The following is a 24,999-nucleotide window of genomic DNA, read 5'->3' as shown; positions in this document are numbered from 1 at the left end:
CTCCAAAGCACGGGGGCCTTTGGATTCTGTTACAAGCGCGCCCTCCGGCAGTTGTTATGAACCGAGGGCTGGGAGGCCTTTGGCTATGGTTATAGGCATGGGGGCGTGGTCGTCTCTTAAGCAGGTGGTGTGAGCCCTTGAGCCACGGCATGAGCCAGGGAGGAGCCCCAAGACACACCGCGGGAGTTGAGCTGGTGTGAGCACGGGTAACAAGAGCAGGACAAGGCTGAGACAAGAACAGGGGTCCTAGATCTGACCCTCTACCGGATCTGCATGTCCCAGGATGACCAACAACGCAATGTTGATCGATGAACAGTCCTCCAACCGTTCCAAGCCCTATCGGACTTGCCGCTGGGTAGGGCAAGAGGCAGCAGGCCGGACAGAGGACGAGGGCAGACAGAGTCCTTAGAACACAGAAGACTTTGGATGAAGACTGAAGCAAGGACACTGTACACGAGGACTGAAGTGAGGACACTGTAGACGAGGGCTGAAGCGAGGATCAAGAACTGGGTCAAAACTGCGAAGCAGCGCGCCCTACACAGTCCACCCACAGGACTGGTCGCGGACCACGCTGGGCTCGAAGCAGACTCCAGGAGGGATAGTGGAAGCTGAAACCAGGACATGATGAAGGTCCTGAAGAGGCCTGCCCTGGGACGCACCCTACACAGCCCCCGCGGGACTGGTCGCGGACCACGCCAGGCTCAGAGCAGGTTCGAACAGAAACTTGACATGGACGGACACAGGTTGCAATAGGCTCTGAAGACCGGGACAAGACTGAAGCAGGATTCGATTCTCAAGGATTAAAAACAACAGACTGAAGCAGGAAGTCTTCCAGAGGGTTGCGCTGCGGAGATGAGGATGGCCTTGTACCATGAGGCGCCCTACACAGCCCACCCGTGGGACTGGTCACGGACCACGTCAGCGGTATGCCAGGAAAGTGGACATCTGGGAACCAAGGTATGGAGGCAGAGACGAAGGCAAGGACATCAGGAACATCGAGAGAACAGAAGAGCAGAACATCATGCACTTGGAACACGAAGACATCTTACGACAGGGACAGAGGACATCAGGAACTTGAAGACAACTGAAGACCTGGACGAAGAACATCTGGAACATGGAGTCGACTGAAGACCTGGACTAAGGACATCTGGAACATGGAGATGACTGAAGACCTGGATGAAGGACATCTGGAACATGGAGATGAAGCCGTCAAAGCAGAAGAAGACCACGGAGGACCTGAACCGGTCATAAGACACAGACGACTGTGGAACCCGATCCGAAGGCCAGGAGCAATGGAGGAGAGGCCCTTAAGAAGGCCTGGAGCAGGAAGTTATCATCAAAAGGAGCCAGCAACACTTCCTGTGGCTGGCCCTTTAAATATTGTGAAGAGGCGCATGCCGGCGCCTAAAGGAAAGCCCTGAGGAAGCAGCACCATGGACAGCAGTAAGCTGCATGCAGGAGCAGAGAGGAGCCGGCAGGCTTCGGGGCGGTGACCAGGCCTCAATGAAGTCAGAGCAGCAGCACGCTTTTCCTGCCGCTCGAAGAGGATCCGGGGCGGCGGCTCCCTGCCGCGAGAGCGGTGATTCGGCGGCGATGCAGGCCACAAGAAGAAGGTGCAGATGGGCTCGGCCTCCAGGCCGCATACCGATGGCGTTCTGGCGGTGGCCTAGACAGTGCCACGAAGACAGAGGCTCCCGACGGCATCGGCAGAGGCAGCTGCTCGGCGGGGCCGGCCCTGCCGAGCAGGGCAGGAGCTGCTGCGGCCTCCAGGCCGCAGGGGACGGCAGCAGCAGCGGCCTGCTGTGAAACTGAGCCGGTAAGTGGGGAGTCTGCCCGCGGCATGCGGGCAGATTCACAACATACACAATCACAGTTTATTCTTAAAGATTTTCTCTTTTATTTGCTGTCTGTTACTTCCCATTCAGCTGTGGTTCCAACACTACCTTTAAAGTATGTATTAAAGAATTCCTAAAGACAAAACATTTTCCACTTGGAGTTTTCAATACAGCATTTCTCACAAGCACAGAAAAAGCAGAGTTGCTTACCTGTAACAGGTGTTCTCCTAGAACAACAGGATGTAGTTCCTCATATATGGGTGACATAATCAGATGGAGTCTGGCACAGAAAACTTCTGTCAAAGTTTCTAGAACTTTGACTGGCACACTGAGCATGCCCAGCATGCCACTATCCATGCGTCCAGACAGGGTCCCTCTTCAGTCTCGTAACATAGAATTCCTGAAAAATAAAATAACAAACAAAGAAAAAACACAACTCCGTGGGGTAGCAGGCGGGTATTGTGAGGACTAACATCCTGCTGTCCTAGAAGAACATCTGTTATAGGTAAGCAACTCTTCTTTCTCCTAGGACAAGCAGGATAGTAGTCCTCACACATGGATGAATATGTAGCTACAGGTTGCTCCCGACTATAAGGAGCCAGCACTTAATAGTTGCCAGCACTTAATAAGTGCCAATGTGCACAACAAATCATGCTACTACAACCTGGGAGACAGCCTGAATCCAACCTCAGATCTTAAGGTAGGCAGAGTTGGGTATCACAATTGAAAACAATTACAGAGGACAGACTGATCAAAACTGCTATCATGTCGACCGTCCTTATCCAGGCAGTAGTGTGCGGCGAACGTATGGAGAGAACTCCAGGTCGCAGCCCTGCAGATCTCACCCACAGGCACCGCATGCAAGTGGGCAACCGACGCTGCCATGGCACGTACAGAATGTGCCTTAACATGGCCGCCAAACTGCAGTCCCGCCTGTGCATAGCAGAACGAAATACAATCTGCTAACCAGTTTGATAAGGTTTGCTTGGACACTGCAACTCCAAGTCGATTTTTGTCAAACGAGACAAAGAGTTGTATGGATTGCCTATGGCCCACCGTACGCGCTAGATAAAAGGCTAGGGTCCTTTTGCAGTCCAGGGTGTGCAGAGATCTCTCGCCCTGGTGTGAATGCAGCTTTGGAAAAAAGATGGGTAGGACTATAGACTGATTGTGATGGAAGTCCATCACCACCTTAGCAAGGAATTTAGGATGCGTGTGCAGAATCACCTTATTATGAAAAAAATTTTGTATAAGGCGGGTACGACCCTAGAGGCTGAAGTTCGTTGACCCTGTGTGCAGAGGTGACCACGGCCAGAAAGATAACCTTCCAGGATAGATTCTTCAGGTCACAACACCACAGGGGCTCAAATGGAGCTCTCATCAAGTGGGCCAAGACCACATTGAGGTCCCACGACACTGCCGGTGGCCTAATCAGAGGCTTGACCTGTAGTAGACCTCGTATGAAGCACCCCACCAGTGGCTGAGTTGAGATGGGTGAGCCATCCACCCCATGGTGATAGGCCCCAATGGCACTGAGGTGGACCCTCATGGAGGTGGTCTTCAGGCCAGTCTCGGAGAGATGCAACAGGTAGTCCAGGAGTTTCGAGGTGGAACAGGAGAGCGGGTCCAACCTGTGTCCCTCATACCAGACCAAGAACCTCTTCTACTTCAGACTGTAAGATTTTCTAGTGGAAGGTTTCTTGGACTCCACCAGGATTCGAGATATCCCTTCCGAAAGGTCCAGGGCCTGCAAGGTCATCCTTTCAATATCCAAGCCGTGAGAGCTAAGGCCTGGAGGTTGGATGGTGTAGTCTCCCTGATCCTGCGTATTCAGATCTGGGGAGGTCCCCAGGCTGATCAGCACCTGGAAGGAGAGATCCTGAAGAAGGGGGAACCAGATCTGCCATGGCCAATACGGCGCAATTAGGATCATGGTTCCCCGATCCTGTTGGAGCTTCAGGAGAGCCTTTGACATTAATGGAAGCGGTGGGTATGCATACAGGAGACCGGTGCCCGAATGGTGGGCAAAGGCATCCAATGTTGATCCAGTGTCTCCCTTAACCAGGAAGCAAAAACGATCCACCTTCATGTTGCAAGGGGAAGCAAAGAGATCAAGAGCTGGAGTCCCCCAGAGGCGGAAGATTCGATCCGCAACCTCCTGATTGAGAGACCATTCATGGGGCGAAACAAGCAACTCAGAACGTCCGCCGTCACATTCTCTGCTCCTGGCAAGTACATGGCATGAAGAATTATGTTCTGGGACAGCATCCAGGACCAGATCAGGACCGCTTCCTGACAGAGGAGGAACAACCCCATGCCTCCTTGCTTGTTCAGGTACCACATCGCCATCTGGTTGTTGGTCTGAATCAAAACTACCTTGTTGGTGAGGTGATCCCGAAAGGCCCACAGAGAGTATTGGATTGCATGGAGCTCCAGTAAGTTCATCTGACATCCCCCTTTCCTGTGCAGACCATCAACCCTGGGTGTAGAGATCTGCAACATGAGCTCCCCAATACAGGTGGGAGGCATTGGTAGTGAGGATGACCTGCAGGGACGGAACCTGAAAAGGTATCCCCACTTCCAGATTGATTTGGGTCTTCCACCACGATAAGGACTCCCGAAGTGGCGGTGTGACACTATTGCATACCCGAAGGTCCTGGGTGGCCTGATGCCACTGGGACTGCAAGGTCCACTGCGCCATGCGCATGTGCAGTCGAGCAAAGGGCATAACATGGACCATCACTGCCATGTGGCCCAGCAAGCACAGCATCTTGTGCGCCGAGTTCCGGTGACTCTGAGAGATTGCCCCGCCAGGGACAGCAGACTTAGCACCCGGTCCCGGGGCAAAAACACCCTGACTTGGTACATATCAAACCTAGCCCAAATGAAGTCCAGCTGTAGGGATGGAACCAGCTGGGACTTCAGGTAGTTGATCAGAAACTCCACATTCTCTAAAATCCGGATGGAGGATTGGAGAGACTACAAGGCCTGGGCCTGGTGTTGCTCTTGATGAGCCAGTCGTCCAGGTAGGGGAAGACCTGCACCTCCTGCTTTCTGACGTAAGCACTGACAACAACTAGGCACTTTGTGAAAACGTGGGGTGTGGATGCTAGGCCGAAGGGCAGTACCCAATACTGGAAGTGTTTGTCTCCCACCAAGAATCGGAAATACCTCCGATGGCTGGGAGAGATGGCAATGTGAGCGTAGGCATCTTTTAAGTCGAAGGAGAGAAGCCAGTCTCCCTTCCATAGAAGAGGGATCAGGGCCCCCAGCGAAACCATTTTGAACCATTCCCTTGCAAGGAATCTGTTCAAAACCCTCAGGTCCAGGTTAGGATGGAGGCCTATCCTGTGCCTCGCTGACTTAGCGGTACAGGATCGACTGCTTGAGCTGCAATAAGGACGGAGAGCTCTACTTGCAGTATCTGCTGGTTCGCCAAAACCCCCCATGAGGTACACGAAGGGGATTTCGGGCGGGACCCTGCAGAAGTTTCAGTCTGTACCCCCGATGAATGATGGATAAGATCCACTGGTCTGAAGTAATTGCCCGCCAGTGGTCTGCAAAGGATTGCAGGTGGCCTTCAACAGGAGGGTCATTCATCAAGGGGACAGGCAGCTGGCCTAAACTACCTCCAGGCCAGTCAAAACCCCATGGCATGGCTCTGCTGCAGGGCTGGTTGTGGCCGAGGGGCGCAATGTTGTTGCATGCATGTTCTAGGCATAGCAAGCTGTGACCTCACTCTACCTGCTGGAGGATAATATTTCCTCAGGTGGTAAAAGGGACATTTTGAACTTTGCCTTAATGATTTTTTGCAAGAGGACTGAGGGTCAGAGGTTCTGGCCGACAGATGCTGGAGGGTTTTGTGATAATCCTTCAGCTGTGCCACTGCTTCCTTGATTTTATCTCCGAAGAGATTTTCACCAATACAAGGGAGGTCCGCAATATGCTCCTGCACTTCTGGCCAGAGATCCAAGGCCCGAAGCCAGATCATGCGGCAAGTGCCTATGCTTGAGCAGAAATCCTCACCGCCCTTTTGAAAACATCATAAGCAGACCGGACCTCGTGCTTGTCACACTCCAATCCCTGCTAAATCACCTTCAGGAAATCTTCCTGAAGCTGTTGCAGGAGGCATTCCACCAGACTGAACCTGTTTCCAGAGGTTCCTGGAGTACCGATCCATATACAACTGGTAACATGCAATCCAGGCAGCCAGCATGGACCCCTGGAAGACTCTCTATCCTAGGGCATCCAGGGTCCTGTGATCGCGACCTGAAGAAGCTGAAGCATGGGTCCTTGTCCTCTTAGCTTTCTTGAGAGCGGATTCCACCACCACAGATTGATGTGGAAGGTGGCAGTGTTCAAAACCCATGGTGGGTTGCACCAAGTAAACCGCATTGGTTTTTTGGTACTCTGGGGGAACCGAAATGGGGTGCTCCCACAACCGGATGAACAGATCCTTGAAAATGTTGTGCACCGGTACTGCTACCACCTCATTAGGGGCATCCACAAACTGTAGGATCTCCAGCATTTTGTGCCCAGAGACCTGTTCAGTCAAAAGCTGGAAAGGCACCAACTCTGACATAGTCCTCATAAAACTGGCAAACGTCAGGTCTTCCAGTGGAGACTTACTCCTTTCCTCCAGAGGTGAGGGCTCAGAGGGAAGGTCCTTGGAGTCTTCTGAAGAGGACAGGGATGCCCCCCCTCCCAAGGGTCATAGAGAGTGTCCTCCTCACTCAAAGCACCAGGGGACACCGGAGGTGGAGCCCTTACGCTAGCTCTAGGCCTAGACCCCGAAGGCACTGGGAGCCCCAAAGGTTCCATGGGCACTAAAGGATGCACCAGAGTCAGTGGCACCATGGGCACCGAAAGCACTGAGGGAATCGGGGGCTCACTGGCACTGAACACGAAGGTCCTTCCTTATCGGAGGAATCAGCCACCAGAATAGCCTCCAGTAGAGGCCGCTTTGGTGCCCCATGCAGCATCGAAGGCAGCCAGGGTACCGGGATGGCAAGGCACCGAGCAGTAAATCCGGTCCCTCTATCACAGGAGCAAGCATTGATGGAGCTGGCCCTGGCGGCGGCCCCGAAGGAACCGGCTGTTCAATGCCTTGTAGGGCTCAACTGACTGCCAATCGTACACAACGCTCCAACTCCTCCTCAAATGCTGACAATGAGAGGACAGTTTGAGAAGGAGGAGGCAGAAATGAATCTCCATCAGAGCCCTGAGGGGGATCAATGCCACCACTGAAACCGGTGGAGATTACCTCGGGTCTTCAGTCCTGATGGAGGGTGGAGCCTCCTCAGACCGGGGCTGCTTTGGGGGCAATTCGGATGGTGCTGATGCCTTCCCAAGCTTGGAGCCATGGGAAGATGGCGATCGATAGCGATGTTTTCTTGAATTCTCCCAATGCTCGGCCCGATCCTTCCCTGAAGCTGAGTGTGACAGCAAAGACCCAGACCTGGAACGAGAAGAAATAGAAAGTGGATGATTCCCCGTGCCCTGTTCCACCAAAGAACTTGGTGGTGGAGAGGACAACACGGGAGAGGTCACTGATTAACGTCCCCGGAGCGTTGATGCCCTCGACACCGACGTTGAGGGCTCTGACTTTTTGACGCTGAAACGTTTAATCATCTTATCGAGATGCACATGACAGCCCTTCGGAATCATCTGGGCACAGAAGGCACATCCATGGACGTCATGTGATGCCCTCAGTCACAAAATACAGACCTCATGAGGGTCTATGATGGACATGGTCCGGTGGCACTGGGGACATCAGCGAAAACCGGATGACACCATGGAAAAAAGAACCCGGAGCATGGTCAATGGCCGGGAAATACTGGGGAATGGCCCCATCAGTAATTGACCGTGAACAACTTCACTAACCCCAGGAGACAAAGAGACCTGGCCTGCCCGGGAAAAATGGAAAAAAATAATTTTATACAAAACTAGCCACAAACTCAACAGCAGCGATGTGAAAGCCTTGCGGAAAAAGAGAGACTGAAGAAGGACCCTGTGTAGACGTGTAGATAGTGGCATGCTCCGAGTGCCAGTCAAAGTTCTAGAAACTTTGACAGAAATTTTCCATACTGGGCTCCATCTGATGATGTCACCCATGTGTGAGGACTACCATTCTGCTTGTCCTAGGAGAAACAGCATTACACTACAGTTTTTAAAGCACCATGTCAGAAGAGCTCAGCAATCCTTCTAACTCTGAGTTGATAAAAACTAACCCGTGAAGGTCAATATGTTACGTACAGTGTTTTCGTGTGCCCTTGGGCCTCAGCCCGACCCCAGATGGATCCAGGGCTGAACCGAGGGTTGATGGCGTGTTCCAGCATGGCTGACGGTCTTACCCTCTGCCAGGCCTGCAAGCTCCCAAGGCCAACAACATGATGTTGGAATGTGAATGGTCCTCTGACCATTCCGAGCCCTTTCGGACCTGCCGCTTGGAACGGCATGGAGCAGCAGGCCTGGCCTGAGGATGAGGGCAGATGGAGGCCTTGACATGAAGACGTGACACTATGACGAAGGTGAAGACATAACATCAAGGCTGAAGTGAAGGCGTGACACCAAGGCTGATGCGACGGCATCAGAGATGAGACGAATAACTTGGAAGGAAATCCAGATGAGATGAGAAGCTGGGCAGGAGGACATTGGCACTGTCTCTCAGGGCGCCCTACTCAGCCCACTTTCACGGGCGGACCCAATGGGTTGGTCGCGGACCACCCTGTCCCACTGCGCGCCCTACACAGCCCGAGGAGGCTGGTCACGGACCACGCTGAGAACGGGATGAGCGCAGGGAAGAATCCAGCCGAGGCAGAACTTCAATGACGGAGCCATGAGTCGTCCGGAGCTCCACAAAGGCTGGCAGTACAAGACGGCTCAGGAGCACAGGAACGAATTCCACCTTCAGGCCACTCCCGGCTCGGGGAAGACGTCATCCAAGGGGCCAAGGCCTGACAGGACCAGAAGGCTTAGGAGAGCTGAAGACACAGGAGCAGGACACCAAGGAACCAGGAACATGAGGAAGCAGGACGTCCGAAGACGAGACACCAGGACACCAGGACATCTGGACAGGGACCTCAGGCACGAAGACTTGGCAAGACACAGACGTGACGAGACGAGGAGCTCCATGGAGAAGACAAAAGGACCTGTCGGAGCGCTGGACAGAAGGAGCTTCCAGAGACAAAGTAACTCCTATGCAAGGCCAAGACGTAATCGGAAGACAGCCCTTTTATAGGGCTAGGCAGGAAATCAGTCCTTAGGTGGGGCCAGCACACTTCCTGTGTCTGGCCCTTTAAATCCTAGAGAGAGGCGCAGCCGCGTGCCTAGAGGAAGGAAGCAGGGCTGTGCAGGACCGTGGACAGCGGTCCTGCACTGACGTCTGAAGCGTAGCAGCAGGGCTGGGCCTGAACACAGGCCCCGATGACGGCAGCGGCTCCAGCCGCTGCAGGAGGCCCTGGGGGCGGCTCCAGCCGCTAATCGAGCCCAGGGATGTGGCCTCCGTGCCGTGAAGATGTCAGTGACGTCGGTGGTGGCTTCATGCCGCGAAGGCAGGCAGCGTGGGAAAGTCCGCGGCTCCAGCCGCGGTGAAGGCCTGACTTCGGTGGCACCATGCAGCGGCAAGGCTGGACACCAGGGGCGGCCTTTGGGCCGCAAGGAGAAGCACAGTTCACGGCTCCGGCCACGTCGGGGAGAGGCAGCAAGGGTAAGAGAGTGCCTGCTCGTGGGGAATAACTCCGCGGGCAGGGTCCATGACACAATATACAACAAACATATAGGTTTTTCACTACAGGAAATTACAGTCATAAGCAATACAACAAACAACCTGTGTGCACATCTTTTCTATGAAAATTTATTTAAACAGATTGTATTCAAAAATCATTTAAAACTATATAATACATACACAAATAGTATATATTATTCATATAAACTCATACACTCTCCTTATCATACCAATACAAATTTATCACATATAAATATAAATATAACATCACAAATATTCAAAAAATCTTTTATTAAACACTCCCCCTTCAATTATTTATTTTTTTTGAAAAGTTGTCAGTTCAGCAATTCAACGGCGTGGATAAAAATCGGCGGATGTAAAGGCAAATATATGGAGACTGCCGTATTTAAAGAATTATTGGAATAGTCCGTGGTGTTGATCAATATTGGTTGACACAAGAGAGACTACTATAAAGGTGTTGTACTGAAGAAATATTGAAATGCTGTTAGGAAGTACCATGGTGTTTGAGTATGGGACATAAATTGATCAGATAATTTGTGAACATAAGTAAGAAGGGTTTAAGTTGTTGGTTTAGGATTTTGAACAATGGGAAGATTTTAGACACATGGCTCCCTGTTACATTAGTGATGATCCTGTGTGAAATAGCTATTACATCACCTGATGAAACCTTGGGTGAAACAGGAGTCTCTTGTCTGGAAGAGGAAAATGTGATCAAGTATTTACAATGAAAAAGAATATGAAGAAATGAAGAGAAGTTAAAAGGAGGGTACCTCTGTGGATGATATATATATATACATCAAAATAAATAATTGAAAGGGGAGTGTTTAATAAAAGATTTTTCAAATGTTTGTGATGTTATATTTATATGTGATAAATTTGTGTTGGTATAAATGAGGAGAGTGTATAAGTTTATATGAATAATATATACTATTTGTGTATGTATTATATAGTTTTAAAAGATTTTTTAATACAATCTGCTTAAATAAGTTTTCATAGAAAAAATGTGCACACAGGTTGTTTGATAAAAACTAAACAGATTCCAGGTCAGAGTTTCTGAGGCTTCAGTTCAGCAAACATTTCAGTCTGGATTTTAAACACACAGCTATGCAACCCATATTAATGCTAATTAGTGACACTGCACCCTCTGAGCTTAAATGCAACTTTGCAGAACTTATAAAGTCAGACAGACTGAAGCAATACCATGTGCTGGCTGCAGCACATGGCTTAACGCGCATCCATTACCCCAAAGCAAAACATTGGTTAGCACGTCCAAAACACGCATCCAATTGCGCACGTAGGTAATAGCACATTATTGTAAATGCATATTGATGAGGCTATTATGTATTCCCCCGATGCAAAAAATAATGCGCACGTTTTTACTCGCCAAAATTAACACCGGCCCCAAGAAGGCATTAATTTTGGAGGAGCCCAAAAAGTGTACAGATAAGCAGAAAATACTGCTTTTCTGACTTCCTTCGACTTAATATCATGGCGATATTAAGTCAGAGGAACTAAATAATTAGAAATATCCCCCAAAAAATAATTTAAAAAAAAACAAAACAAAGGATGCCGGTGGTCAGGTTAGGAAAAGGGACACTCAATTAACAAACATCCATTTTCATAACCTTTGGTTGTGCACAGGTTAGGAAAAGGGACGCTCTGAAATTGAGCATCTGTTTTCCTAACCAGCTGACAGCCACCTCTCCAGGGCACCCGCAGCTGATGAGGCGCTAGGGGCACGCAATTTCCCCTAGCGCTTATTCTACAGGGTTTTAATAGCTTTCTTTGAAGATTTTCTTGATATGCATGAAATAACACTTTCCTCTTAGTTCATGCATGGTCAACTTGCCTTTATACTAGCAGAAAGAAAGAATACTGAGAGGGTGATATTCAGCTTGACTTATCTGGATAAGTATGAACTTATCCAGCTAAGTGGCGGTGGCTGAATATCTGCCAGGGATCAGCGCCCACCACTTAGCTGGATAAGCACTTATCTGGATAAGAGGCAGGCCGGTGAGAGCGATCCAGGGAAGAGCTAAGTTAGCTGGATAAGTTATATGGCTAACTCTGATTAGCCCATAGATCTGTCCTAAAGTTAGTTGGATAAATTTATTGGGCTAACTTTAGGATAATCGGGTATATTCAGCAGCATGGCCGCATCTCTGAATATACAGGCAGGGTTAGCTGGATAAGTTTATCCAGCTAACTAGCCAAGCCACACAGTGGCCCTACCTCTACCTCTGAAATTGCCTGCAGGCTATTTAGTACTCTAAAACATCACATTATGACACATACCATGGGTTAGCCTGAGTGTGTATAAATTATTACTACCTTGAACTACTGCCAGATCAGTGCCCACGTGCAGTCACACCATACACGGATAAAGATGGTCCTGTAGCATGGGCAGGAGAAAGTAATGGGTCAGATACATAGGCCCCCACCTCCTCCATACACCAGCTCTCCCCAAAGCAGGGGAACCTGCTGGGGTTATTTGTGGCCCCAAATGCTGGGAGGGCATGGTGGTGGCAGGTTGTCAGTGAGCATGGAGCCTATGAAAAGCTCCACATTTAGGCCCTGCTCCAGCTTAAAGATGTCCTTGAATATTGCAAGAAAGAGTATTGAGTAGTCTGTGGAAAAAACAGGATCTAAGGATTCCTGTATCCCCAGATCATCTAGATTCCTTCTGGCAATGCAAGTTTTAATTGTACCTTACTTTGAGCATTTTTTGTAAAAGTGTGTTACAAATAAACGTTGTTATTATTATTATTATTATCCTTGAATAAAAACTTTAAAAGGCTCAAAAAATGGCAGAAATGTTTTCTTACTTTAAAGTATGGCATTTGTACCAAAGATATCCATTTTCTATTGGAATAAAAAACAAAAACCAGAAGCACTGACGAGTATTAATGAAATACATGCATTTTGTAGAAGCCAATTACTCAAAAATTTGAGTGAATATCACTAAGAACTGACCATATGTATGACACAACACATGCCTTTATTCTGCTGCACTTACCTCCAAAGGCCTCAGTTATTGCCATACTTTCAATCCCTCCACCTAAAAGTTTGCTAAAAATACAAAAGAGAAGGAAATGGAACAGATGGTTTATGCAATGATTTGAGGTACATCTCCCCACTGTTACAGGGAAGGCACTAAATGAAGGTGCCACTGGTCCTCATTCATACCTTCCTAGAAATTCTCTTTTCTTTAAACCCCTTTCCCTCTCTCCTTACTAGACTGGACCTTTGCAGTTTTCCTCTGCAGTTGGCTCTGAAAGATTACTCTTGAGTTCAGCTCAGCTCTCGGACTTCCAGCACAGTACATGGAAGTCAGTGCTTCCTTGAAAGCCCTCGACACAGGCACTATATCGGTCCTGAGGAGATCCAAGGTTACAGGCTCACTCCTGGCCATTATGTCACTGGAGAGCAAAGTCCTAAATCAACTTTCTCCTGGGTACAAAGAGCTACAAGGGATCAAAAACCAGGTTTGGGAATTGAGTCCTACTTTCCTGTTCAGTAGTCTGTAGTGTTGCACTGGGCATCCTAAAAATGTGTTTATCTGGGATTCAAGGACAAATCATGTATTTGTCAATGAAAAACATTTTAAATTTTCATTTGGTGATTACTTTAGGGAGCTACCAACTAATTATGTAAGCCATGAATGATGCTCTGAGCCAGTTCTTTCTGGTTTAATCTCTTTCGCTAAGGGGTAGATTTTAAAAGATTGTGGGCGAGCATCCATGCGCGCGCGCTGGGTAGCGCGCGCACATGGACGCCCAATTTTATAACATGCGTGCACAGGTGCGCACATGCTATAAAATCAGGGGTTGGCGCATGCAAGGGAGTGCACAATTGTGCAACTTGTGTGCGCCAACGCCCGCGGCCTTCCCCGTTCCCTCCCAGGCCGCTCTGATTTCGGAGCATCCTCGGAGGGAACTTCCCAACCCCCTAACCCTCCCTTCCCCTTCCGCCCCCTAGCCCTATACTAAACCCCCCCAACCTTTATTTTACCTGTTGTGCCTGCTGACAGCCTGCTGGCATGCGATCCTGCGACACAGTGGCAAATGGCCGCTGTGCTGGAGGCCTCTGGACCCGCCCTGCCCCCTCCCCTTTTTCAAAGCCCCGGGACATATGCACGTTGCCGGGCCTTTCTAAAATAGGCACGGTGCGCGTAACCGCACCGGATTTACGTGCATAGGCTTTTTTAAATCTACCCCTAAGTGTTTAGGGAGTTACTCCTCTTTTCTCAATACAAATCCTTAGAAAAGGAAAACTGAACCACAGAACTAGATCATAATCATTCATGGCTTAATGGTGTAAGGGGGTCCTATATGTCCCCTAGTCCCATACTAGTTTTATCAGTGTATCCACAGACATAGAAATAGGAGGTCAGACAGTAAGAGTGTAGTAGCTTTCAGAAACTCCCCAAAGGGAGATGTCTTACCAAAAGTGTGTTTCTATAAAACACATGAGCCCACTTTGGCTCATCTTCATTCTTCTCTTCCAGTTCTGTTCTAGGAATATGCTAAGGCTCATGGGATGAGCACTCAGGCACCCAAGAGTTTGGAAGTCATCTTTAGGTCCAAAGAGTTCATGAGATTGAGAGAACCAGAAGCATAAAGGGGGTGAAGGGGGAATTAGTCCCATATGCCTTGGTTTCAAAGAGGAATTGCCTTACGAGCCTTCCTACAGATAGGAAAATTAGTTCTAACCTGATAATTTTTGTTCCTGTAGTACCACGGATCAGTCCAGACTCCTGGGATTTGCCTCCCCTCCAGCAGATGGAGATAGAGAAGTTTTGACTGACTCTGCGCTATACCCTGAGGTGCCACCTATAGTCCGTCAGTATTACAGTGTAGCAGAACCTTGAAAAACCAAATATGAACTCTAACTTGAAATCTATGCCACTGTAAGCGTGGAAGAAGAAAACCCTATAATGCCAAGATTCTACCTACGAACGCTAATGGTGAGCAGAATCTGTAATAACTGTGAAAGTAATCTGCCGAAATAAACCAAAAGAACTGCATAAGTGGACTCTCCGTTAACCCAACGCTGAAATGAGCGGGACTCTGGACTGATCCGTGGTACTACAGGAACGAACATTATCAGGTAAGAACTAATTTCCTTTCCCTGTACTTACCTGGATCAGTCCAGGCTCCTGGGATGTACCAGAGCTTTCCTACACGGGATGGGACCCTGAGAGTCCTGCTCAAATCATACCTTCACCAGACCTACCAGAGCCTGGGGCTTGGACATCCAACCGATAATGCCTAGCAAAGGTGTGCAAAGATTTGCATGTCGCCACCCTACAGATCTCTTGTGGTGAAATTTGTTGACACTCTGCCCATGAGGTGGCCTGCAAGCGGGTGGAATGCACTCGAAAACCAATTGGAAGCGTCCGGCCATGAAGCAGGTACGCCGAACCAATTGCCTCTTTCAATCAGCGGGCTATCGAAGCCCTAGACACCTTGTACCTCTTCTAGGACCACTCCACAGCAAGAAGAGATGGTCCGTCAGGCGGAAGTTAATGGTAACTTCCAGATATCGCAAAAGCACCTGGCGCACATCAAGTTTCCTCAGATCTCTAGATTGGGGATCGGAGCAGTCCAAATCCGGAAAAGATGGGAGCTCCACTGACTGATTCAAATGAAAGGAGGATACAATCTTTGGGAGAAAGGAAGGAACCGTCCGCAAGAAACTCCCGCATCTGAAATCCTCAAGAAAGGCTCCCTGCAGGATAACGCCTGAAGCTCCAACACTCGGTGCACTGAGGAAATAGCCACGAGAAAAAACACCTTTAATGTAAGATCTTTGAGTGTCAACCTCTTCAAAGGTTCAAATGGTGCCGTTCACAGAGCTTTGAGAACCAGATTTAGGCTCCACAATGGACAAGGATTCCTGACCGGAGGACGCAAATGTTTTGCCCCTCGGAGAAAATGTACCACATCCAGATGCATGGCTAAGGCTCCCCCGCATATCTTACCACGGAAGCAAACGAGGTACCCTTAAAAAGCCGCCCAATAAGCCTTTAGCCAGATCGGCCTGCAAAAAGGACAAGATATCAGACACCAACCCACAAGTAGGGTCTACCTTGTGTTCTACACACCAAGACTCAAAAACACCCCACACTCTGATATAAGCCAGAGAAAAAGAGGTTTTCCTTGACTGCAAAAGGGTAGCCACCACTGCGCCTGAATAGCCTTTGCTCCTTAGCCGTTGCCTCTCACAAGCCATGCTGCTAGACAAAAGCGATCTGCCTCTTCCAAATAAACGTGCCCCTGATGTAGAAGATTCGGGAGGTCCCAAAACCTCAAGGGTCCGTCCAAGGATAGGTTGACTAGGTCCGCAAACCATGGATGTCTCAGCCATTCCGGAGCAACCGAGATCACCTCTGATGGGTGAGCTTCTATGTGCCACAGCACCTTTCCCATCAGAGGCCAAGGTGGAAACATACAGTAGGACGTCCTTCGGCCAGGTGAGAACCAAGGCATCTACTCCTTCCGCCCCTGCCTCTCGGTGTTGACTGAAGAAGCGAGGGGCTTTGGCATTCCGAAAAGTTGCCATTAGGTCCACGCGTGGTCTGGACCATTTGTTGCATAGGAGAAGAAATGCTTCCTTGGAGAGCTCCCACTCCCTGGGATTGAGACGGTTGCAACTTAGAAAATCCGCTTGAGCATTGTCGACCCCGGCAATGTGAGAAGCTGCAACGCTGACAAGATGTTGCTCTGCCCAGGCTATCAACATCTGACCAACTTCCCCTGTAGAAGCGGTAGAAAGGCCTATAACGCAAATCTCACCGCTCTGATCTCCAAACGATTGATCAACCACCGGGATTCCTCCGCTGACCACTGTCCCTGCACAGATTTCTCCTGACAAACCGCTCCCCAACCAGTGAGACTTGCATCTGTGGTAACCACCGTCCACGTGGGAATTTCCAAGGGCATCCCGCGGTGCAAACTGTTTGAGAGGAGCCACCAATCAAGACTGGAACGTGCAGAAAGAGGAAGAGGAAGATGAAATTGTTTGGACACTGGGTTCCAACGGGAAAGTAACGCTGACTGAAGAGGTCTCATATGAGCAAAGGCCCACGGAACTAGCTCTAAGGTAGAAGCCATTGAGCCAAGGACTTGAAAATAATCCCAGACCCTGGGAGGACGCTTGCCCAATAATGCTTGAACTTGTCCCTGCAGCTTGATGATTCGCTCCTTTGCGAGGAAAACTCTTCCCAGTCTCGTGTCGAACAGGGCCCCAAGGAACTCCAAAGACTGGGAGGGAACTAGGTGACTCTTGTCTAGGTTGATTATCTAACTTAGCGACCGCAACAGCTGAAGCACTCAGTCACCGCCGAACGGCAGAGAGACTCCGACTTTGCTTGAATCAGCCAATCGTCCAGGTATGGATGAACAAAGAATCCCTCCTTCCGAAGTTGTGCCGCCACCACAATCATCACTTTGGTAAAAGTCCTGGGTGCCATGGCAATTCCAAATGGCAAAGCGCAGAACTGGAAGTGTTCTCCCAGAACAAAAAACCTCAGGAACTTCTGATGGTTGGCTCAGATCCCGATGTGCAAATACGCCTCGGTCACATCCAGTGATGCTAGAAACTCTCCCTTGTGCACGGAAGCCACGACCGCCCTCAGGGTCTCCATGCAAAACCTCGGGACCTTTTTTAAGTCCAGAATGGGTCGGAACGTTCCTCCTTTTTTGGGCACCACAAAGTAGATGGAATAATGGCCTCTCTTTGTTCCGCCGGAGAGACAGGTACAATGGCTCTGAGGTCACGTAGATGCTGTAAAGTGTCCCGTACCACCTGACGCTTTTCTTCGTATGAGCATGGGGAGACTAGAAAGATTTGTTGAAGACGATGAGCAAAATCTAAAGCACAACTGTGTCTTATGACATTGAGAACCCACTGGTCTGAAGTCAACTTGGTCCATTCCTCGTAGAACAGAGAGAGTCTGCTGCCTACAACCGGAAAAGAGGAATGGATCGGCATCGCCTCATTGTGAGGACGTGACCCCTCCTGCCAGTTGAGGGGCTCCGGTTCTACCGAAACAATGCCCCCAAAAGGACTGGGTCCAGGACTACTGCCTGCTGGAACCTTGTCTAAACGAGGAGCCCGACGACCGGGAAGGTCGAAACCTCTGATTCCCCCGGAAACGGACCCGAGCAGGAAAGGACCCCCTGGGCTTGGGCCTAACCTCCGGCAGTCAATGAACCTTGTTCTCCCCCAATGATTGAATCATACCTTTAAGTCCTTTCCGAACAAGAGCGTGCCTTTAAAAGGTAGCAAGCCCAGCTGAGCTTTAGAAGAGACATCCGCAGACCAGTTCCTCAACCAGAGTAGTCTACAAGCCGCAACAGCTGAAACCATGTATCTAGCCGAGGTTCTCAGGAGATCATACAGGGCATCCGCACTGTAAGCAACTGCAGCTTCAAGCCGCTCCACTTGAACAGCCTCCTCCTCCGAAAGAGACATGTTCTCTTGCAACTGTTGCACCCAGCACAAGCCAGCCCACAAAGAAAAACTGCTGCTCATAGCCACGCGCATGCCCAGCGCTGAAACCTCAAATATTTTCTTAAGTTGCAGTTCAAGCTTACGATCCTGAAGATCTTTAAGGGCCATCGCACCCATCACCGGGATGGTGGTCTTTTTGGTGACCGCTGAGACCACCACATCCACCTTAGGGACATATAGGAGATCTAGAGCTTCCTTGGGTAAAGGGTAGAGCTTATCCATTGCCTTACTGACTTTCAACCCCAAGTTAGGGGTGTCCCATTCTCGAAACAACAAGTCAATGACTAAGAGATGGAAAGGAAAAGATGTGGTTGGACCACGAAGCCTCACTATAACCAGATCAATAGAACCCATCTGGGAGTCCTCCTAAGGAATGTCAATGCCCAGTTCTTCAAGAACCACAGGAATAAGGGGGCCTAGCTCATCCTTTTGAAATAGATGGACTACCTTGGGGACATCACCTTCCACGACGTGGGACCCACGGCTTGACATTTACTCCTGGCCGCCATCCTGGTTGGCCCCCTGTGGAGGCTTGGACCTCGGCTCTTGATCCTCCGGCTCAGAAGCCTCGGAGGATGAATCCACCCCCAGGTGGGACAACACAGTCCAAAGAGGGCACTTCTCTCTTGACCCCTCTTGATCCCCCTCGGAGATCGTCTCTTAGGAGCTGGCAAACTGTGGTCCAATAAGAAGCCTCCTGCATTTATTTTAGCTGCTTTTCTGGCCTTAAAGGTCTTATGCAAAAGCATAATAAAATCCGATGAGAAAGATGAAAAGGAGGAGTCAGAGCCGCCCCAGGGCTCTCCTCTGCTGCGCCTGCTAAATCCTCCGTCGATCCGCCCCCTCCCCGGGACTTGCCTGCTGTAAGGATAGTGGAGGAGGAGAAACCCCCACCCCCACCATGGCCTGTGCTGCCATACGAAAGGTATTCAAAATGGCGTCTGTTCCTGCACTCAGCGGGAACAGATCTGCCATAGGGAGTCACAGCCTCTTTTGTCTCACCGATGCTTTACGGGCCATCAAAACACCGGCCCTGGCGGCCCCAGACATGCCCTCCCCCCGGGGAGGCAGGACGCACACAATCCATTGCGCGAGACCCGCGCGTGTGCGTCTCCACAAGACCGACAGGCCGCACCATGCAGCATCGCAGGAACCAAAAACCTCAACAAATAAAGGAGAGAAGCAGCGAATGCTGACCAAACACATCGGGGGGATTGGAGAGTCCGGAACAAAGGCAGTACAAAAAATGCAAATGTTTTGTTTTTTCCAATACAACCTGACTGGCAAGCCCCTGCGGTCCTGGTCTTCACGGGGTGAGTGAACCGGGCTCCCCGGTATCGCCCCTGGCGCTGTGCGCAGCTGGCAATAGGGTTCTCAACCCGGAGCTTCAACGGCCTCAAGTACCAAGGGGATAGTCCCCCAGGACCTGCCAACCCCCTGGAAGGCTAAAAGGATTCCTCCTTTTTTTTTTTTTTTTTAAAGGGAAACTTAAGTCCAAAGTATAACTAAAAAATTCCCTGTACTTTTTTTTTTTAAACTAACTACAGACTATAGGATTTTGCACCTCCACCATCTGCTGGAGACAGAAAATACTGACGGACTGTAGGTGGCACCTCAGGGTATAGCGCAGAGTCAGTCAAAACTTCTCTGTCTCTATCGGCTGGAGGGGAGGCAAAACCCAGGAGTCTGGACTGATCCAGGTACATACAGGGAATCTGGTTTATCATGTAGTCTTTGTCTTGACTACACTGTAAGCTTCTTGGAGCAGGGACTCTTATGTGTGTCTATACAGCGCTGTATATGCCTATTAATGCTTTAAAAATTATAAACAATAGTAGTAGTATTACTTACAGGTCTCCCAGTGAGCCATTTCTCTCCACTACAATCTATCCAAAATTCAGCTGCATGATTTATCTTTTGCCAATGTTGCTATACCCATATAACCCTCTTCTCAAATCACTACATTGTCTCCCTCTCCATTTCCGCATACAGTTCAAGCTCCTCTTTCTCACCTACAACAGCCTTCACTCTGCAGCTGCTATCTCTTGTCTTATCTCTCCCTACACTCCTCCTTGTGAAAGCTGCTCACTGATCAAGTTATTCTTATCTATGTCCTTTTCCACTACCAACTCCTGACTCTGCTTTCCATCTTGCTGCATCATACATTTGGAACAGACTTCCTGAACTGGTACCTTATTCAAATCCAGTCTAAAAACTCATCTTTTTTAGGCATCTTTTAAATCTTAAGCACTGAATATCCCATTTACAGCCTTATTGATTTTAACCATTTTCTTAATAAATGAAATTCCAAAAGTTTCTTATGCCCTCTATGTTTGTCTTGATTAAATAGTAAGCTCTACTGAGGAAGATAGCCTCTTATGCGTTTTTGTACAGTGTTGCAGATGTAACAGCTTATATAGGAAAGAGTCTGTAGTGATATACTGAGCAAGAGGCAAACTGAATGAGCCCAGTGGTCCTTACCTGCAGATAACCTGCAGACAACTATTACATTACTTTTAAAATGCCATATCCTCAACTTGTTTTTTATGAGCCTGTGAGACAGCACACTCTGGACTCTGACTCTTCTTTCATAAACTTTATTTTCCACAAGCACATTAACAAATATCAATGGCTTACCTTCAGCTAAATTCACATTCAGCATCTATCTTCAATATTCACATCTCAGGATGTATCTTCATATCCTTACAGGAGCTACCTTCTCCTGGAGACTCGGGGCCTGTCTATTCCCACCTGGGCCCAAACTCTTATTCCTGCTTTCTAGGGATCTGCCCATAGACCTACCTGCATCTCTAGCTTTTAAGGTGGACCAGGCTAGATGCCTGGTCCAGGACTGGTTAAGGAGGGTTTTAAGGGACACTCCTTCACAAAGCCCAAAATATACCTGAATATCAACAACATAAATTTGGCACTTAACCCTTTGCTGGCGGATCTTTTTACAAATTGGTTGCAGATAGATATTAAATAACAATGGTGATAACACTGATCCTTATGGCATCTCCAACTGTAGTATCCATATAGTTGATAATGAGTCACCCAGCTTAACTCTATGAGATTTACCTACGCCAAATGAAGCAAACTATTGTAACAATATGCCTCCAATACCGAGGACCTTCAAATGATCATGGTCCATGATATTGAAGGCAGCTGACAGATTAGGTAGAAACACAAGGGGTCCATCTGCTTTTCCATATTTCTTCTCATGTCATATGTTGACACTAACTGAGCTGTTTCAGTATTATAACTATCTCAAAATCGTGACTGACTAGGATCTGAACAAGTCTCCTCATCTAAAACGGTCAATTGCTGGGTCACAACCCATTCAATCAGTTTACTTAAAAATGACAGATTTGAAACTGGGAAATAATTATCTAAGACTAAAAATCTAGCTGAGGTTTTTTTTGAAGACAGGTAATTGCTTCTTTCAAACTCCACAGAAGCATTGATGATTCCTGTTCAACCAGCCAAACCAGTCTAGATGCATGGGTTATGTCCACCAACCAGCAGATGGAGACAGAGACTGGCAGGCTCTCATGCTGACATCAGCTGCTGTGTTTGCTTTCATGCAGCCTGGAGGCTGCCGACGCCGTCTCTGTGCAGCTGGAGCCGCTGCCCTTCAGCCTTGCAGCCAGGAGGCCACCGACCCCGATGCTCTTTCCTGCTGTGGTGGTAGAGAGCCGCCGCTGCCTTCCTCTTTGCGGCTAGGCCACCGCCGGTGCTTCTTCACGGCCTGGGAGCTGCTGACTTCCATCCTTGCGGCCAGGAGGCCGCCGACGCTGTCTCCTCGCGGCCTGGGAGCCGCTGTCTTCCTTCTTTGCGACCAGGACGCTGCCGATAATGTTTCCACGCGGCTGGAGCCACTGTCTTCCTTCTTTGCGGCCAAGAGGCCGCTGACGCTGTCTCCACGAGGCTGGAGTGCCCCCAGTCTTCCTTCCTGTGGCAGGAAGCTGCCTCCGATGCTAGGCCTGGTTTTGCAGCCTAGTGCTGCTCCTGCTCTAACCTGCAGCAGGGACGCCGCTTTCCAGGGTCCTGCCTAGTGCCTCTTTAGGCGCGGGGCCGCACCTCTTCCCTGGATTTAAAGGGCCAGCTGTAGGCAGTCCTCCTGGCTCCTCCTAGTGATGTCATCAAGGTGTTTCCTCTTCAGCCCTACAAAAGGGTTCAGCTTTCAGTTCTTCGTTGCCTTCACAAGGAGTCAGTCATGGAGCTGGACTGCTCCTGGATTCTCTGTTCCAGCTCTTCGTTCCAGGAGACTCCGATGGCCACCTCCGCTTCTTCAAGGCACTCTGTTCTTTGTGGGAATTCCCTTGTCTTCATCTGTGGTTCCTGATCCTTCATCTGCATCTTCGTTCCATGTTCTGGTCTCTCGACAGATTCCATGTCCATGTCTTCAGATGTCTTCGTCGTCCAACCTTCCTGATATCCTCACCTTCAGATCTTCCTGAAGTTCTCACCTTCTGATATCCTATCTCTCCTGAAGTCTGTCATCCAGTTGTTCTGCTTCTTGGTGCCTCCTCGATGCTCTTGGTTGAGTGACCTGGGGGTTCGAAGTCCAGATGTCTTGACGTTCCAGACGTCTTCGTGTCCCGATGTCCTCGTCTTCAGATTCTTTTGATGTCCTCGTCTTCAGATCTTTTGCTTTTAAGCATTCAGACCCTTTGGCTCCTTTTCAGGGAAGCCTTCTTCTCGGATGTCCTGGTTCCAGATTTACCTCCTAGTGGGCCGTCCTCTGTTCAACTTCATGATGACCTTTGGGTGCATCTTCCACACCGGGCCTGAAGCCTTTGCTTCTTCGGGTTGGCCTGCGTTGATCATGCTGGGTCTCCAAACTCAGTCCAGGACGGTTGCTGCTACGAGTCATGGCCAGATTCCTATTCATGCTGAGTTTTAACTCTTCTGTCGTCTTTCCACTCATCAAGTGTCTTCATCAACGTTCCTGATGCTCTTCTCTTCAGCCTTGTCAAGTACCTTCGTCTGACCCTGTCTTCAAGTATCGTCTGACCATGTCTACAAGAGTCCTCGTCTGATCATGTCTTCAGTCTTCAAGTCTTGTCCAAGTCTTCGAGTTCCTGATTTGTTCCAGTTCCATTGCCTGCCCTCGATCTCTGTCCTGACGCATTTGCCATTCCCGTACGGCAGGTCCGAAAGGGCTATCAAGTGGCTGGAGGTCTACCCCAGAGACCAGCATTGCGTTGTTGGGTCTCTTCTGATGTGTCAGGTTCGGTGGAGGCCCGAGTCCCTGGTCTGCAGCCTGTCCGCCTGTACTTGGACATGTCTCACCTGCCTCGGCGCTTCTACGGAGCGCTCTGCAGTCGAGCCGTAGTCCAAGGGCACACAACTCTCCCCGGAATCGGGACTGCTCCCTAGTGCTCCCTCAACATGTATGAGGAAGGGAGAGCTATAGCAGCTCCCTTGGAATGCAGGAAGAAGTTTGTGCTTTGCTTGGCCTATGGCCTACACTGGTAGTTGGGGAGAGGAGGCACTCTTTATCGCATGTGTAGATAGAAAAATTGGAGCAGGCAGTCAAGTGAGTTATCTGCCCTGGATGGGACCACATTGGCGGGGTCAGTGGTGAACCCTGTTCTTGTGCTGGCTGGCTTGCTGCCATGGCAGGAACAGCAACCATTTTGGATTTGTGGTAATAGGAACCTGAACCAGAGCCTCCAGGAGAGCAAAACAGCTACCTTCAAGGTAGTCCAGTTATTGTAGGAAATGGGTTGGATGGTGAACTTCACAAAGAGAGAGTTGCAACCTTCTTAGTTGCTGGAGTATCTTGGGATTCATTTCAACATGAAGTGAAGTCATGTCCAGTACAGAGAATTCAAAGGCTGCAAGGTCAGGTAAGTTCTTTGTTAGACACAAAGAGACTTTCGATGTGGAGTTATCTCAAGGGTTGGGCTCCATGGCAGCAGCTCTGAATCTGGTTCCTTGGGCAAGGACACATATGAGGCCCCTACAGAAGGCCTTGTTATCTAGGTGGGATCCTAGGTCACAAGATTAAATAAGACTTTGTGTTCCAGAGCAGACAAGGCTGAGTTTGGATTGGTGGCTAGTGATTGAGAATCTGGAGAAAGGAGTAGAACTGGAATCTCCCTCTTGGATCACAGTAACAACAGATGCCAGCCTATTCGGTTGGGGAGCACCCTGTCAGGGCCTGGTGAAGCAGGGGATTTGGGTGGCAGAAGAGGCCAGGTAGTCTATCAACAGTTTACAGAGACCAGTGCAATACATCTAGCTCTTCTTCAGTTTGCACCAATTCTCCAGGGACAAGCAGTCAATATTGTTCAAGAATGCAACAGTAGTGGTGTATGCAAACCACTGGGGGAAAGGGGGAAGGAAGGAGATGAAAAGTTCTCAGGTGTCAGCAGAAGTAGTCTCACTTTTATCTTGGGCAGAGAAGCGCATAATGGTTATCTCCACCTCTACATAGCGGGAATAGAGGTGGAGATAACCTCTATTCCTCTATTGCGACTGAGTGGATTTTCTCAGTCGCAATATTCTGGATTTTGGAGAATGGGAGTTGCTTTGAACGGTTATGATCAGTTCATGGTTCGTTGGGGGATGCCGGTGATGGCTCTGATAGTGGCCAGCAAGAATGCAAAGGTGAAAGGCTCTTCAGCAGAAGGAAAGAAAAGGGATCATTCAGGTTGGATGCACTGATCCAGGAATAACACTTAGAAGGCCTATTTTATGTGTTTCCCCTGTGGCCTCTGGTAGGCAAAATCTTACAGAAGATCTTGAGGCATCGAGGACTGGACATGCTAGTGGTGCCCGATTGGCCAAGATACCCATGGTATGCAGATCTGGTCACACTGCTGGATGGATATCTAATACGGTTTCCTCATAGCAGAGGTATGCTCTTTCAGGAGGCCAGTGGAGCATGAG

General features: G+C 49.3%; 1 protein-coding gene across 3 annotated transcripts in view; it reads right to left on the bottom strand.

Moving 5' to 3' along the window:
• DMC1 (DNA meiotic recombinase 1) overlaps positions 1–24,999 on the bottom strand; it is a 264,614-nt gene that overhangs the window by 149,282 nt on the left and 90,333 nt on the right. For all 3 annotated transcript variants that reach the window (XM_029590216.1, XM_029590218.1, XM_029590219.1), the window contains exon 6: positions 12,599–12,651. In XM_029590216.1, coding sequence (XP_029446076.1) covers positions 12,599–12,651 — 53 coding nt within the window. The remainder of the gene's footprint in view (positions 1–12,598; positions 12,652–24,999) is intronic.

Source organism: Rhinatrema bivittatum, chromosome 2 (assembly GCF_901001135.1).
Source record: "Rhinatrema bivittatum chromosome 2, aRhiBiv1.1, whole genome shotgun sequence".
In the NCBI taxonomy this organism is placed as follows: Eukaryota; Metazoa; Chordata; class Amphibia; order Gymnophiona; family Rhinatrematidae; genus Rhinatrema; species Rhinatrema bivittatum.
Note: the sequence above shows the minus strand (reverse complement) of the source record. Positions and strands in the feature narration are given on the sequence as shown.